At 40.2% G+C, this 17163-nt stretch overlaps 1 protein-coding gene across 1 annotated transcript; it reads left to right on the top strand.

Moving 5' to 3' along the window:
• Nucleotides 1-4010: 4010 nt before the first annotated feature.
• On the top strand, nt 4011-16174 carry LOC139748540 (uncharacterized). Its single transcript, XM_071661596.1, has 9 exons — nt 4011-4016; nt 5185-5331; nt 5517-5651; nt 6216-6375; nt 10132-10264; nt 11556-11666; nt 13091-13249; nt 14213-15604; nt 15855-16174. The coding sequence occupies exons 1-6, from the start codon at nt 4011-4013 to the stop codon at nt 11626-11628; spliced, it is 654 nt and encodes a 217-aa protein (XP_071517697.1). The 3' UTR covers nt 11629-11666; nt 13091-13249; nt 14213-15604; nt 15855-16174.
• The last annotated feature ends 989 nt before the right edge of the window (nt 16175-17163 follow it).

Raw genomic sequence — 17163 nt, forward strand, 5'->3', positions numbered from 1 at the left:
GCTTCTGCCAGTTTGCCAAAAGTCAAGGTTATTGAATGGTGCTCCGCAGGAAAATCGATTACGAATAATGATCTATGCGAGTCAAGTGTTGTATATGACAAGGAGAGATGCATGTTTCTGGACAGAATGCCAGTAGTTTACTTGTGATTGAGGTTTATAAAAGCTATTTTTTATATAATGGAGTTTATACTATCCTCAGCAAAAGGGGGTAGAACACTTCTCTTAAACCTGTGCTCTAGTGCATCTTGATTCTTCCATGCTTTCACATCACTACAATTGTTTCCATAAACTAATTTTTTTTCATTAGACATTTTACCTAATGGGATTGCAAAAGAGCATTGGAAGTCTTTTTCCCAGTACCTTCTGTGGTTGTAAACAACCTTGCCCTTGGATATAATGTCTTGTCTGTCCTCTGCATTTTCATTCTTCAAAAAGTTATTTAGACTTGGATAACATATCCTCCCAACTTTCTTTTTTCACTGGCCTGTTATTCATTTAGACTTGGATAACATATCCTCCCAACTTTCTTTTTTAACTGGCCTGTTATTCAGTAAAAGTGGAGCTTTGTAAGGCTCTTTCCCATTAGTTCCCATGCTTGTCAGTGACCTCACCTCTATGTGTCTGGGCCATAATCTGCACTTGTCTTGGAGCTGAATTACAATAAACAGCGATTGTCAGCACTTGGCAATCTCTTCATATCAGTGTCCTACACTCTTGCATGTTTGAGAGGTAACCACCTTAGAGTTGGACCAAACCCTCTCAAGACCTCATTTGATTAAGGCTACACCCAATTGAACAAGGACTCGTGTGTTCTGACTGATGCCATTAGGGCACATAAAAACTTTCATTCTTGTACTACCAGCAATTTAGAGAGTCCTTTAATTCCAACACCACCACAATATCATTGCTCTCTTCTCTTTCAAGTGCCCTCTGCTCCATCATAACATTTCATTTTCTTGCACAACTGACCTCTAGTCTTCACTCTACTTCTTCCATTGTTACCCTCCCTGCCACTCTCGGTACTTGTCCATCACCTGCGATATCAAGACTCCAGTTACTTTGAGTTCTTTTTCACAGTCATCATCCCAGGTCTTATCCCAAGACAACTTCATGCCTGTAGCATATAACTATTTAAACACACTTACAGCCTGCACATCACTGCTGGATCTATAAGTGTCACTTATTCTGTTGCTTGGCTATTACCAAAATGTGTAAATGAGGTTGATTTTTAATGATGCTGACTTGGTAAGGTAGGAGAGGCAGTTGGATATGAAAAAAGCGTGAACTGGTCTTTTGAAAGGTATGGAGTGGGCCAGTCATCTTCCCAGAACTAAGAGGGAGTGGAACAACTACCATTGATCAGACTGTTAACATCAGGAACCCCTTAGAAGGGAGCTCAGCCAATCAATCCTTGGAGGAATATGTTGCAGCTGTAAGCGAGCTTCAGGTATTTAAAATGAATGTTCTCTTGGTTATTTCCACAAAAAATGGGATGAGGGAGTGGCAAGTCTGATAATGGTCATAATCAAATAATGGTTATACTTCAAAAAAGTCAAAACCTTACTGATCGTACATGAGAATTCTCTTTTATGACAGGATACTGGTTGATTAACCACTTGGTGATACTTGCAGACAGAGGTACAGCTTCTGAAGGATGCCCTTCCTACAGTGTTGTACCACTCCGGTCAGCAAGCTATCACTGGATTTATAAGTGCTGCATCCCTCACTGTTGATAATGCCCATTTTGATGAACTGACTTTACATAAGGTGAGTGAGTTGCATCATACCACTTGAGATATAAAACACTTCAAAGTTCTGATTCTGGAAAGGGATGTTAAAAAGATTATTAAACCAATGGAAATTTTTTTGAGAATTTGAGGGGATATCACTTTGTAAATGTGGATTCAAGTAGGCATACTTCTTGCATTGCAAACCAGTATGAAACTGGTGTCCTTTATATGGCTAATACTGCTTTATACTGGCTACTAAACATGTGTTATATACATAGGATGTCTATATTTGGTTTCCTGTTTATCGAATGGTTCAGGTGCACAGTTGACTAACTCGTATATTCCTGCACTTTAAGTCGATGTATGTGAGCAAACCAAGGCTGTATGCTGATGATTTAATACATATAACTGGGAACGAAAAACTGTCATGTTGGCCTTCATAATTTTAGACAAAGTAGCAGGCATATCTGTAGATTAGTGGTGGTCAGTGGTAATAATTGTAATAGTAGAGGAAATGGAGTTTAGTGGTTCTGACATATTGGGGTAAAGGAATATAATCAATAGTACGTGGTTGCTTTTGGTTAAGCATTTCACTTTGCAGGTGAATGGCCACTCACTAGACAGCATAACCCGGGAGTTCCTACTAGATGCTGTAGATCAGAATGTACAGGAAAGTTGGCGTGCAAACTACATGGAAGTGGATGTCTTCACCACGCGTGGCAGTCCCATAGCAGGAACGATCTCTGGAGTGCTAACTAGTGGTAGGTTTTCTGCTACATAATGGTCTTGTTTTGATCTAGTTGGGCATAGGAATGGGAAAAGGAACCTAAACTGACCTGACCTGACCTAACCTGACCTAACCTGACCTAACCTAACCTAACCTAGCCTAGCCTAGCCTAGCCTAACCTAACCTAACCTAACCTAACCTAACCTAACCTAACCTAACCTAACCTAACCTAACCTAACCTAACCTAACCTAACCTAACCTAACCTAACCTAACCTAACCCAACCTAACCTAACCCAACCTAACCTAACCCAACCTAACCTAACCTAACCTAACCTAACCTAACCTAACCTAACCTAACCCAACCCAACCCAACCCAACCCAACCCAACCTAACCTAACCTAACCTAACCTAACCTAACCTAACCTAACCTAACCTAACCCAACCTAACCTAACCCAACCTAACCTAACCCAACCTAACCTAACCTAACCTAACCTAACCTAACCTAACCTAACCTAACCTAACCTACTGCCTGATGCTCCTACCATTTTGCCGAAAGGGTGGGCTACAGCATAGCTCTCACCATAGGAAAATCTCGGGTTTGATGATTGAGTAGCATGAGTAAAGTTTTGTGTGTAACAAGGAGAGATTGTATGCTTGTGGACAGAATACCAGCAGTCTACATATGGCTGAGACAGAAAGAAAGACGGCTGTCTGGATCGGAGGAGTGCAGCTTGACAACCACTGAAGTGCTGGCTCAGTATGCAGTTATCACTAATCCTCATGATACCTAGGTGGGTAGGATCAGGAGTATCACTTCTTTATCCCATCTTTCACATGCCATACACATCGTTTGTCTATGTAAGTATTTAAACCTTTCAATGCCCTGGTTTTATTTAGCTTATGTGTGTGCCATTTTTTAATTTCTCTAGGTATTGCAGCACAACAAGCCACTTTTCTAAACCCTTGCTACTTTATTTTAGACTGTTTTTTCTTCATTTGTTCATTACAGACTTTCACACATTACTTCACCAAAAAATGCCACTCCCTTTAACATACTTGCATATAACAACCTTTTCTGTGCAAGCCAGTGAATTGCAACAGGCCAATTATGCATGTTAATGCTCAGTCCCTCACATGTATACTCTTGCCCATGTGCAGCTTATTGAATCCAGTATTCCCAGTTACCACTCCTCTTTCAGCAACTGTCAAAGCACTCCCTCGGCCTTTTAAATGTAAAGTGGAACTCCCTTAAATGGGTGTCCATGGCAGTAGTCTCTCCATATCTAGGGAACTCCAGTGCCTCTTCATAGCCTCTATTGCTTCACCCTTAACAGGCCACGTAGAATGCTTCTACCTAATGTTCCTTATTATTACTATTACTTAATGCTCCAGCCTAAATGTTCCTACATACTGCTACCATCTGTTGCTTCTGCCAGTTTGCCAAAAGTCAAGGTTATTGAATGGTGCTCCGCAGGAAAATCGATTACGAATAATGATCTATGCGAGTCAAGTGTTGTATATGACAAGGAGAGATGCATGTTTCTGGACAGAATGCCAGTAGTTTACTTGTGATTGAGGTTTATAAAAGCTATTTTTTATATAATGGAGTTTATACTATCCTCAGCAAAAGGGGGTAGAACACTTCTCTTAAACCTGTGCTCTAGTGCATCTTGATTCTTCCATGCTTTCACATCACTACAATTGTTTCCATAAACTAATTTTTTTTCATTAGACATTTTACCTAATGGGATTGCAAAAGAGCATTGGAAGTCTTTTTCCCAGTACCTTCTGTGGTTGTAAACAACCTTGCCCTTGGATATAATGTCTTGTCTGTCCTCTGCATTTTCATTCTTCAAAAAGTTATTTAGACTTGGATAACATATCCTCCCAACTTTCTTTTTTCACTGGCCTGTTATTCATTTAGACTTGGATAACATATCCTCCCAACTTTCTTTTTTAACTGGCCTGTTATTCAGTAAAAGTGGAGCTTTGTAAGGCTCTTTCCCATTAGTTCCCATGCTTGTCAGTGACCTCACCTCTATGTGTCTGGGCCATAATCTGCACTTGTCTTGGAGCTGAATTACAATAAACAGCGATTGTCAGCACTTGGCAATCTCTTCATATCAGTGTCCTACACTCTTGCATGTTTGAGAGGTAACCACCTTAGAGTTGGACCAAACCCTCTCAAGACCTCATTTGATTAAGGCTACACCCAATTGAACAAGGACTCGTGTGTTCTGACTGATGCCATTAGGGCACATAAAAACTTTCATTCTTGTACTACCAGCAATTTAGAGAGTCCTTTAATTCCAACACCACCACAATATCATTGCTCTCTTCTCTTTCAAGTGCCCTCTGCTCCATCATAACATTTCATTTTCTTGCACAACTGACCTCTAGTCTTCACTCTACTTCTTCCATTGTTACCCTCCCTGCCACTCTCGGTACTTGTCCATCACCTGCGATATCAAGACTCCAGTTACTTTGAGTTCTTTTTCACAGTCATCATCCCAGGTCTTATCCCAAGACAACTTCATGCCTGTAGCATATAACTATTTAAACACACTTACAGCCTGCACATCACTGCTGGATCTATAAGTGTCACTTATTCTGTTGCTTGGCTATTACCAAAATGTGTAAATGAGGTTGATTTTTAATGATGCTGACTTGGTAAGGTAGGAGAGGCAGTTGGATATGAAAAAAGCGTGAACTGGTCTTTTGAAAGGTATGGAGTGGGCCAGTCATCTTCCCAGAACTAAGAGGGAGTGGAACAACTACCATTGATCAGACTGTTAACATCAGGAACCCCTTAGAAGGGAGCTCAGCCAATCAATCCTTGGAGGAATATGTTGCAGCTGTAAGCGAGCTTCAGGTATTTAAAATGAATGTTCTCTTGGTTATTTCCACAAAAAATGGGATGAGGGAGTGGCAAGTCTGATAATGGTCATAATCAAATAATGGTTATACTTCAAAAAAGTCAAAACCTTACTGATCGTACATGAGAATTCTCTTTTATGACAGGATACTGGTTGATTAACCACTTGGTGATACTTGCAGACAGAGGTACAGCTTCTGAAGGATGCCCTTCCTACAGTGTTGTACCACTCCGGTCAGCAAGCTATCACTGGATTTATAAGTGCTGCATCCCTCACTGTTGATAATGCCCATTTTGATGAACTGACTTTACATAAGGTGAGTGAGTTGCATCATACCACTTGAGATATAAAACACTTCAAAGTTCTGATTCTGGAAAGGGATGTTAAAAAGATTATTAAACCAATGGAAATTTTTTTGAGAATTTGAGGGGATATCACTTTGTAAATGTGGATTCAAGTAGGCATACTTCTTGCATTGCAAACCAGTATGAAACTGGTGTCCTTTATATGGCTAATACTGCTTTATACTGGCTACTAAACATGTGTTATATACATAGGATGTCTATATTTGGTTTCCTGTTTATCGAATGGTTCAGGTGCACAGTTGACTAACTCGTATATTCCTGCACTTTAAGTCGATGTATGTGAGCAAACCAAGGCTGTATGCTGATGATTTAATACATATAACTGGGAACGAAAAACTGTCATGTTGGCCTTCATAATTTTAGACAAAGTAGCAGGCATATCTGTAGATTAGTGGTGGTCAGTGGTAATAATTGTAATAGTAGAGGAAATGGAGTTTAGTGGTTCTGACATATTGGGGTAAAGGAATATAATCAATAGTACGTGGTTGCTTTTGGTTAAGCATTTCACTTTGCAGGTGAATGGCCACTCACTAGACAGCATAACCCGGGAGTTCCTACTAGATGCTGTAGATCAGAATGTACAGGAAAGTTGGCGTGCAAACTACATGGAAGTGGATGTCTTCACCACGCGTGGCAGTCCCATAGCAGGAACGATCTCTGGAGTGCTAACTAGTGGTAGGTTTTCTGCTACATAATGGTCTTGTTTTGATCTAGTTGGGCATAGGAATGGGAAAAGGAACCTAAACTGACCTGACCTGACCTAACCTGACCTAACCTGACCTAACCTAACCTAACCTAGCCTAGCCTAGCCTAGCCTAACCTAACCTAACCTAACCTAACCTAACCTAACCTAACCTAACCTAACCAACCTAACCTAACCTAACCTAACCTAACCTAACCTAACCTAACCTAACCTAACCTAACCAACCTAACCTAACCCAACCTAACCTAACCCAACCTAACCTAACCAACCTAACCTAACCCAACCTAACCTAACCTAACCTAACCTAACCTAACCTAACCCAACCCAACCCAACCCAACCCAACCCAACCCAACCCAACCTAACCTAACCTAACCTAACCTAACCTAACCTAACCTAACCTAACCCAACCTAACCTAACCTAACCCAACCTAACCTAACCCAACCTAACCTAACCCAACCTAACCTAACCTAACCTAACCTAACCTAACCTAACCTACTGCCTGATGCTCCTACCATTTTGCCGAAAGGGTGGGCTACAGCATAGCTCTCACCATAGGAAAATCTCGGGTTTGATGATTGAGTAGCATGAGTAAAGTTTTGTGTGTAACAAGGAGAGATTGTATGCTTGTGGACAGAATACCAGCAGTCTACATATGGCTGAGACAGAAAGAAAGACGGCTGTCTGGATCGGAGGAGTGCAGCTTGACAACCACTGAAGTGCTGGCTCAGTATGCAGTTATCACTAATCCTCATGATACCTAGGTGGGTAGGATCAGGAGTATCACTTCTTTATCCCATCTTTCACATGCCATACACATCGTTTGTCTATGTAAGTATTTAAACCTTTCAATGCCCTGGTTTTATTTAGCTTATGTGTGTGCCATTTTTTAATTTCTCTAGGTATTGCAGCACAACAAGCCACTTTTCTAAACCCTTGCTACTTTATTTTAGACTGTTTTTTCTTCATTTGTTCATTACAGACTTTCACACATTACTTCACCAAAAAATGCCACTCCCTTTAACATACTTGCATATAACAACCTTTTCTGTGCAAGCCAGTGAATTGCAACAGGCCAATTATGCATGTTAATGCTCAGTCCCTCACATGTATACTCTTGCCCATGTGCAGCTTATTGAATCCAGTATTCCCAGTTACCACTCCTCTTTCAGCAACTGTCAAAGCACTCCCTCGGCCTTTTAAATGTAAAGTGGAACTCCCTTAAATGGGTGTCCATGGCAGTAGTCTCTCCATATCTAGGGAACTCCAGTGCCTCTTCATAGCCTCTATTGCTTCACCCTTAACAGGCCACGTAGAATGCTTCTACCTAATGTTCCTTATTATTACTATTACTTAATGCTCCAGCCTAAATGTTCCTACATACTGCTACCATCTGTTGCTTCTGCCAGTTTGCCAAAAGTCAAGGTTATTGAATGGTGCTCCGCAGGAAAATCGATTACGAATAATGATCTATGCGAGTCAAGTGTTGTATATGACAAGGAGAGATGCATGTTTCTGGACAGAATGCCAGTAGTTTACTTGTGATTGAGGTTTATAAAAGCTATTTTTTATATAATGGAGTTTATACTATCCTCAGCAAAAGGGGGTAGAACACTTCTCTTAAACCTGTGCTCTAGTGCATCTTGATTCTTCCATGCTTTCACATCACTACAATTGTTTCCATAAACTAATTTTTTTTCATTAGACATTTTACCTAATGGGATTGCAAAAGAGCATTGGAAGTCTTTTTCCCAGTACCTTCTGTGGTTGTAAACAACCTTGCCCTTGGATATAATGTCTTGTCTGTCCTCTGCATTTTCATTCTTCAAAAAGTTATTTAGACTTGGATAACATATCCTCCCAACTTTCTTTTTTCACTGGCCTGTTATTCATTTAGACTTGGATAACATATCCTCCCAACTTTCTTTTTTAACTGGCCTGTTATTCAGTAAAAGTGGAGCTTTGTAAGGCTCTTTCCCATTAGTTCCCATGCTTGTCAGTGACCTCACCTCTATGTGTCTGGGCCATAATCTGCACTTGTCTTGGAGCTGAATTACAATAAACAGCGATTGTCAGCACTTGGCAATCTCTTCATATCAGTGTCCTACACTCTTGCATGTTTGAGAGGTAACCACCTTAGAGTTGGACCAAACCCTCTCAAGACCTCATTTGATTAAGGCTACACCCAATTGAACAAGGACTCGTGTGTTCTGACTGATGCCATTAGGGCACATAAAAACTTTCATTCTTGTACTACCAGCAATTTAGAGAGTCCTTTAATTCCAACACCACCACAATATCATTGCTCTCTTCTCTTTCAAGTGCCCTCTGCTCCATCATAACATTTCATTTTCTTGCACAACTGACCTCTAGTCTTCACTCTACTTCTTCCATTGTTACCCTCCCTGCCACTCTCGGTACTTGTCCATCACCTGCGATATCAAGACTCCAGTTACTTTGAGTTCTTTTTCACAGTCATCATCCCAGGTCTTATCCCAAGACAACTTCATGCCTGTAGCATATAACTATTTAAACACACTTACAGCCTGCACATCACTGCTGGATCTATAAGTGTCACTTATTCTGTTGCTTGGCTATTACCAAAATGTGTAAATGAGGTTGATTTTTAATGATGCTGACTTGGTAAGGTAGGAGAGGCAGTTGGATATGAAAAAAGCGTGAACTGGTCTTTTGAAAGGTATGGAGTGGGCCAGTCATCTTCCCAGAACTAAGAGGGAGTGGAACAACTACCATTGATCAGACTGTTAACATCAGGAACCCCTTAGAAGGGAGCTCAGCCAATCAATCCTTGGAGGAATATGTTGCAGCTGTAAGCGAGCTTCAGGTATTTAAAATGAATGTTCTCTTGGTTATTTCCACAAAAAATGGGATGAGGGAGTGGCAAGTCTGATAATGGTCATAATCAAATAATGGTTATACTTCAAAAAAGTCAAAACCTTACTGATCGTACATGAGAATTCTCTTTTATGACAGGATACTGGTTGATTAACCACTTGGTGATACTTGCAGACAGAGGTACAGCTTCTGAAGGATGCCCTTCCTACAGTGTTGTACCACTCCGGTCAGCAAGCTATCACTGGATTTATAAATGCTGCATCCCTCACTGTTGATAATGCCCATTTTGATGAACTGACTTTACATAAGGTGAGTGAGTTGCATCATACCACTTGAGATATAAAACACTTCAAAGTTCTGATTCTGGAAAGGGATGTTAAAAAGATTATTAAACCAATGGAAATTTTTTTGAGAATTTGAGGGGATATCACTTTGTAAATGTGGATTCAAGTAGGCATACTTCTTGCATTGCAAACCAGTATGAAACTGGTGTCCTTTATATGGCTAATACTGCTTTATACTGGCTACTAAACATGTGTTATATACATAGGATGTCTATATTTGGTTTCCTGTTTATCGAATGGTTCAGGTGCACAGTTGACTAACTCGTATATTCCTGCACTTTAAGTCGATGTATGTGAGCAAACCAAGGCTGTATGCTCATGATTTAATACATATAACTGGGAACGAAAAACTGTCATGTTGGCCTTCATAATTTTAGACAAAGTAGCAGGCATATCTGTAGATTAGTGGTGGTCAGTGGTAATAATTGTAATAGTAGAGGAAATGGAGTTTAGTGGTTCTGACATATTGGGGTAAAGGAATATAATCAATAGTACGTGGTTGCTTTTGGTTAAGCATTTCACTTTGCAGGTGAATGGCCACTCGCTAGACAGCATAACTCGGGAGTTCCTGCTAGATGGTGTAGATCAGAATGTACAGGAAAGTTGGCGTGCAAACTACATGGAAGTGGATGTCTTCACCACCCGTGGCAGTCCCATAGCAGGTACGATCTCTGGAGTGCTAACTAGTGGTAGGTTTTCTGCTACATAATGGTCTTGTTTTGATCTAGTTGGGCATAGGAATGGGATAAGGAACCTCTTAATTTTTCCGGAGGAAAGTTCCACTATTTCCTAATATTTTATTTTCTAACCATAAAAGTGATATCAGTGTTAAATGAAGGTGAGCTTGGGATGGGGGCGAGTTGCCTAGGCAAGGTGGTAGAATAGGGTCAGTGCAAGGATTACCTTACTTGATGCTAGAAGCTTTATTGGTTATAGTTGTACACACATGATGACACTCAATATGTCTAGATGGGATGATAAGGGACGTAAATGCAAGTCTTTGAGAGAGGGGTGAGTATGCAGCTTGTGGGGATGAAAGGGCCTGGGAAGCGAGTGTGTTTAATGATGATACAGTACTGGTGGCAGATTCAAGTGAGAAATTGCAGAAGTTGGTGATGAGTTTGGAAAAGTATGTGAAAGGAGAAAGCTGAGTGAATGTTAATAAAAGTAATCCCTACTAGTATGGCATCATAACATAAACCATACTAGTTTGGTTGGGGTCCTTTATAGGTTAAATGAAATTGTAATGCAAATTTGATATGCAGTGCAGACTAACAGGTCTTCCGACAGCAAAAGTGTATGTGCAACCATAGTTTGGGCCATAAAGCTCATTTCTCCAGGAATTGGTAGGTTAGGTGAGGTCGTGTGCCTTGACCTGCCACCTAGTCAAGGTGCCGATAGAAGGGTGCCCTGCTATACGCCCCACATCATTCAGTGGCTAATTAGCACGTCTTTGGTGCACTAATTATAATATGAAAGTTAAACTGTTAGCATTGAGAATAGTTCTCTCTCAATAATCAATTGGTGGTGACAGAGAAGGGACAAAGAGTTGGCAAAATTCAACAAACTTGATAGGCAAACTTAGTGCACCAAATTTAAGTGTGTGTACAGTAATAAATATAGACTGTTTGCTCATTTTCCTTTTTCTATGTATCTTTTCTTGCCACATTCCTTGGGACCACCCAAAATTTCCATGGCTGGGCTACTTAAGAGATAAAAGTGTATTAAAGGGAAAATATTTTTTAACAGATTTTGGTTGCAATGAATATACTAGGTAAGGGGAAAACAGGATTGAAAATACTGCCAGTGTCTCTCCTGTATCATACAAGGCAACTACTAATTATAAATGAATAGTAAAGATGTAAATTTCAGAATGAACATTTGCTGCTTTCATTGTTTTTCTTGCACAATATCTTTCATTATTACAGTACTACAATTTGATGTAAATTTCAGGTTGATGACACTTGGTTCATGTTGGTGGCTAATGACTATGATCCTGAAGACTTTCTTGACCCACACACTGTAACATCAGAGGTCTTTGCCTGGAACAGTTTCCCAGAATCGGTAAGGTTAAGTGTTTTTGTTAGTATGTATAATTGAAGGTCAGGTACCTGAGGACTGGTGGAATGCTTGTTCAGTGCCATTGTATAAATGCAAGGGGAACAGAAAGTGAATATTTGAACTAGAATAGAGGAAGTTTGTTTAGGATACCTGGAAAGTTGTAAGAGACTTGTGATATAGGGTAGCACGCACAGAGGATCAGATTGTGGAGGAACAAAGTGGCCTCAGAAGTGGGAGACGCTGTTTCGATCAGGTGCTTGCTTTGAAGAATCTTTGATATACTTAAAGAAAACACTTTGTGTGTGGAATTTATAGATCAGGAGAAAATATATGATGTGGTTGACATGCTTTGTGTATGCTCTGAATGTATGGTGTTGGAGGAAAGCTACAAAAACTAGCTTAGATTTTGTATCAAATGAGTAAGGCATGTGTGTTAAGTGACAGAGAAGGAGTGGTGGTGCCAGGTGGAGGTAGCTGTCATATGTAATGCACCGAGACCACCGTATTATATATTGAACCAGGTCATGTGAAGTGTCTGGGGTAAACCATGGAAAGTTTAGTGGGGCTTGGATGTGCAAAGGGAGCTGTAGTTTTGGTGCATTACACATGACAGCTAGCAGACTGAGTGTGAACGAATGTGGCCTTTGTTGTCTTTTCCTAGCGCTACCTCGCACATGTGCATGGGAAGGAGGTGTTGTTTCATGTGTGGTGGGGTGGCAGTGGGAATGGATGAAGGCAGCAAGTATGAATATGTACATGTGTATGTATGTATATGTTTATATACGTTGAAATGTATAGGTATGTATATGTGCGTGTGTGGGCATTTATGTATATGCATGTGTATGTGGGTGGGTTGGGCCATTCTTTTGTCCGTTTCCTTGTGCTACCTCGCTAACGCGGGAGACAGCGATAAAGCTTAATAAATATATAAAATATTTATTTTTTTTAATCATACTTTGTTGCTGTCTCCCGCATTAGCGAGGTAGTGCAAGGAAACAGACGAGGAAGTCCAACCCACCCTCGTACACATGTAATACATGAACGCCCATACACGCACATATACATACATGTACATTTCAACATATACATACACAGACGTACATATATGTACATATTCATATATGTACATATATGGAAATGGAGGGAGGAAGAGCAAGAACAAGGACAAGTTGGAAGGATAGAGCGAGATGTAAGAGATGGACATGCAGTCAACAGGCTGGATCAGGGCATGTGAAGCTGTTAGGAGAAACTGTGAATAAGGACATGTAGTTTCTGTGCATTATGCATGAGAGTTAGTGTATGTGAGCAAATGGGGCCATTTTTCCTCTGCTCCTGATGCTGCCTCAGAGTGTGGAGAAATTGTGTACATAAACGATATATATTTTTTTCATATTGTGTATGTCATGTATGCATACTCTTCTTCACAGTTTACTGTAGTGGCAGAATATGTGGCAAACCACACCACCTCTGGGATGTTCATGACATCCAACCTTCCAGTCAAGGAAAGTTTCTTTACGTTAGCTCAGCTTAAGGTTGCAGACCATCCCCACTTTGAAGATAATATAAAGTACACAGCAGGAGTCTTGGTAAGTTCTTTCTTTATTCCTAGTAGTGTTAGGGCATACAAATGAAATTCTGAAGTCACAGTCACCAATTTATTTTCATGTGGTAATGAATATCTAAAGCATATTTTAACATACTTTATGACAAAGGATATTAAATTCTTTGCACTTGCCTCTTATTTGGACAAGTATGCCTTTATACTAGTTAAATTGTACAATCAGACTGTAAATTACTTTTAATTCTAAGGTGTCAATATGACAAACTGGAGAAAAATCCTGAAGAAAGCCTTTGCAACTAGTCTCGTATTGCTTTCCTCGTATGGGAATCTGTGGAGCCATCAGTGACACTATACCAGTCTCTTGCCATAATGAATGACCACTTAACCCTACTGAGAGGAGAGCAGAGGTTGAATTCAATTTGATATCAACTGCACCCAGGGTAAAAGCAATTTATGCTGTGATTGTACATTGTTTCTTTACTAAAGTTTAGCAAAAACTTGCGTGGATATGTGTGGGAAAACAAGGGTACATCAAGTTGCAATCATGGTGCAAATATAGTATCTTGTGTAGGACTTTGCTCCTGATTAGAAAACCATCCCTTGAGACATGTAGGAATTGCTTAGCCTTTGAGGCCTTAAAAGCTCTCAGCTGGGCAGAGATTAAGTTCATAAAAAAAAAGCTTGTTACAAAAAAATACTTTAGTTTTGTTCAAGAATGTTGGTTCCATTTATAAAATTTAGTTGTGGATATTTACAAAACACATTGTTGCCCACTTAGAACCCTGTTGACAGTATTGTATTGGTTACGGAAGAATTTTGCCTCATTTTTTCCTATGACTTTTATATTAAAAAAGATGGCCAAATTCATCATCCATCCTTACTGACCAGAGGTTTTTTGCATTTTACAAAATGATGTAAGGGAATCTGTATGTGCGCGAAAGTTGAAAACCATTGCAATATGTGAATACTTAAAAATTCCAATTTTCAGGTATACCGATACAATAAAGTGACGAAGAATTTTGAAATGTTCCAACATTTGACTGCTTATGGAGTGGTTGACCAGGCAGTGCTTCAGTGTGGATAACAGCCTTTATGTGCTCCTTGTTTCCAGTGCTGAAGCCAAGTTGTATGTATATGAATATCACCATCCTGAGGTAAGTTGAATGTTCTGGAAAAATAGAAAAATGTCAGTACCAGTAAATTAACCTTAGTCTCTCCTTTAATGAAACTAATTCCTAACTACATGCCCTGGTTCAATCCATTGACAGCACGTTGACCCTGGTATACCAAGTCATTCCACCAATGCCATCCTCCATCAAGCCACCTCACAACACATATTGTCCTCAAACATTTCATTTCCAACACATCCACCCTCCTCCGCACAACTCAACCTATAGCCCACGCCTCGCAACCATATAACATTGTTGGAACCACTTTTCCTTCAAACATACCCATTTTTCCTGAGATGCCATCCTCCAGCACTTCCTCACATTGCCCTCTCCCTCCCTCTCTCATTCCTTCACCAAGGTCTCCACCCTCCACCAATGCCACCCTCCCTCCCTCCTTCACCAAGGTCTCCACCCTCCACCAATGCCACCCTCCCTCCCTCCTTCACCAAGGTGACCACCCTCCACCATCGCTTCACTCCACAAGGGATATGCCTCCAGATTTAGGGCCACACTGGGGTATTTTGACACCAGGATCTTATTGAAGTTTGATACACATAAATCTCCACCATCTTAGGACGGTAGGGTTCAGTGGGTGGAGACTGAACAATGTTGGTGATAGCATTGGAGACACAGTAGGGGTAATGGTGGTAGTGGTGAAGGTCACCAGGGGATTCTCTGATGGGGTTAATTCCAGAACAAAAGTGGAAACATGATCGAGCATTAAACAGCAGATAAATGCAGCTTTCCCCTGCTTTTCAAGAACTGTGGAACAACAGGTTCAGAAGAGGTATCACATTATATCCTCAGGAAAGAATAAGATTGCTACTCATAAGAGGCTCTTCTGTAAAACAGATAAGTAACTTATGAAACTATACCCATTTTGTAAGAGGCTAACAGATAACACTTTCCAGGGTGGAGGACCAGTAGGTCGCTCTTTATGGAGCAAAAATGGAAATAAGACAGTTTCATAGTCTCAATGTGAAGTAGGTTAGGCATAAGCTAAGTTGTATGAAAAAGACTTGCATAGGCTAAGTTATTGCCATACAATGCTTGTGAATTTGTCTTAATTGCTGTATGTATTTTTACAGGTGGTGGTCCACTACATGATAAGCCTCTGCTTGATCCTGTCACATGCAGTAGCAGGTATTCTTGGTGCTGACAGCCCAAGCATCACAGGAATTTCAGCTACGATTCTGTGACTAATGATTCGTGTGAGGATACCACTAGTTTAGCAATTTGTATAATATTTTCTTTGTTCACCAGAAGTAACCATTTGTGGCGCTGAAATTTGTATGTACTTATAATTTCTTCCCATATGACTTGGCTTAAGTCAAGAGGGCTTTTTATAGTATTATAGAAAAGTATTAAAGTTTAGTAAATCAAATGAGGTTATAATTTAGTTCATATTACAGCCAAAGTTTTAAACTTACATTTTACAATTGATTCCTTTCTCTCCCACAGGCTGTGCACCATGATGATACCTCCACCTCAGTCCTCGCATGAATCCCTGCCTTCAGGTTCAATGCTGATGCATAGGCGTACGTCTACAGACTTGGGACAATCTATCAAAAAAAATATACCTAAAAATTAGAGAACTGCAAAACAAAAGTGCAATCTACTTGCAGTTAAAATTCCTAACCAATAATTTGTCTATTATTTCTTTGAAACAACTTTTTAACACATCTCAGATTCACTTATAATTTGCTGATACTCTTATCTCCAAATCATAGTGTGTGGACAAGTTAATGTATTTCTTTACTGGAAAAAAAATGTTTACAGAACTGAGTGTTTGATTTCCCAGGTAGAAATAATTTATAACAATCCACAGATTGTTGTGACAAAGGTATGATATGGTTATGAAACATCTTTGGAGTTTGTGATGTCTTTTGTCAAATAAGGAATGTATACCGTATAATGATTTATTATACTTAGTTGCTGTCTCCCGCGTTAGTGAGGTAGCGCAAGGAAAAAGACAAATGAATGGCCCAACCCACCCACACAGACATACATAAATGTCCACACATGCACACATACATACTTATACATTTCAAAGTCTACATACACAGACATATACACACATTTACATATTCATGCTTGATGCCTTCATCCATTTTCGTCGCCACCCTGCCACACATGAAATAGCACCCCACAATCTCCCCATGCTGTAGCACCAGGAAAAGACAACATATGCCACATTCGTTCACACTTGGTCTCTAGCTGTCATGTGTAATGCACCAAAACCACAGCTCCCTTTTCACATCCAGGCCCCAAAAAACTTTCCATGGTTTACCCCAGACACTTCACATGCCCTGGTTCAATCCATTGACAGCACATCAACCCCAGTATACCACATCATTCCAATTCACTATTGCTTGCACGCCTTTCACCATCCTGTATGATCAGGCCCAAATCCCTCAAAATCTTTTTCACTTCATCCTTCCACCTCCAATTTGGTCTCCCACTTCTTGTTCCCTCCACCAATGACACATATCCTCTTTGCCAATTTTTCCTCGCTCATTCTCTCCATAACTACTAAAGAATTTGACACCTTAAAACCCATCCAAAAAAAAAATGATAGCTAATCACCAATCCCTCAAACCTACTGAATGCAATAACCTTGCTTTTATTCACATTTACTCTGCTTTCTTCTTTCACACACTTTAGGAAGCTCGGTCACCAACTTCAGCAGTTTCTCACCCGAATCAGCAACCAGCCCTGTATCATCAGCAAACGACAACTGACTTGCTTCCCAAGCCCTCTCATCCACAAC

The sequence above is a fragment of the Panulirus ornatus genome, unplaced genomic scaffold (assembly GCF_036320965.1).
Source record: "Panulirus ornatus isolate Po-2019 unplaced genomic scaffold, ASM3632096v1 CTG_7070_pilon, whole genome shotgun sequence".
Classification (NCBI taxonomy): Eukaryota; Metazoa; Arthropoda; class Malacostraca; order Decapoda; family Palinuridae; genus Panulirus; species Panulirus ornatus.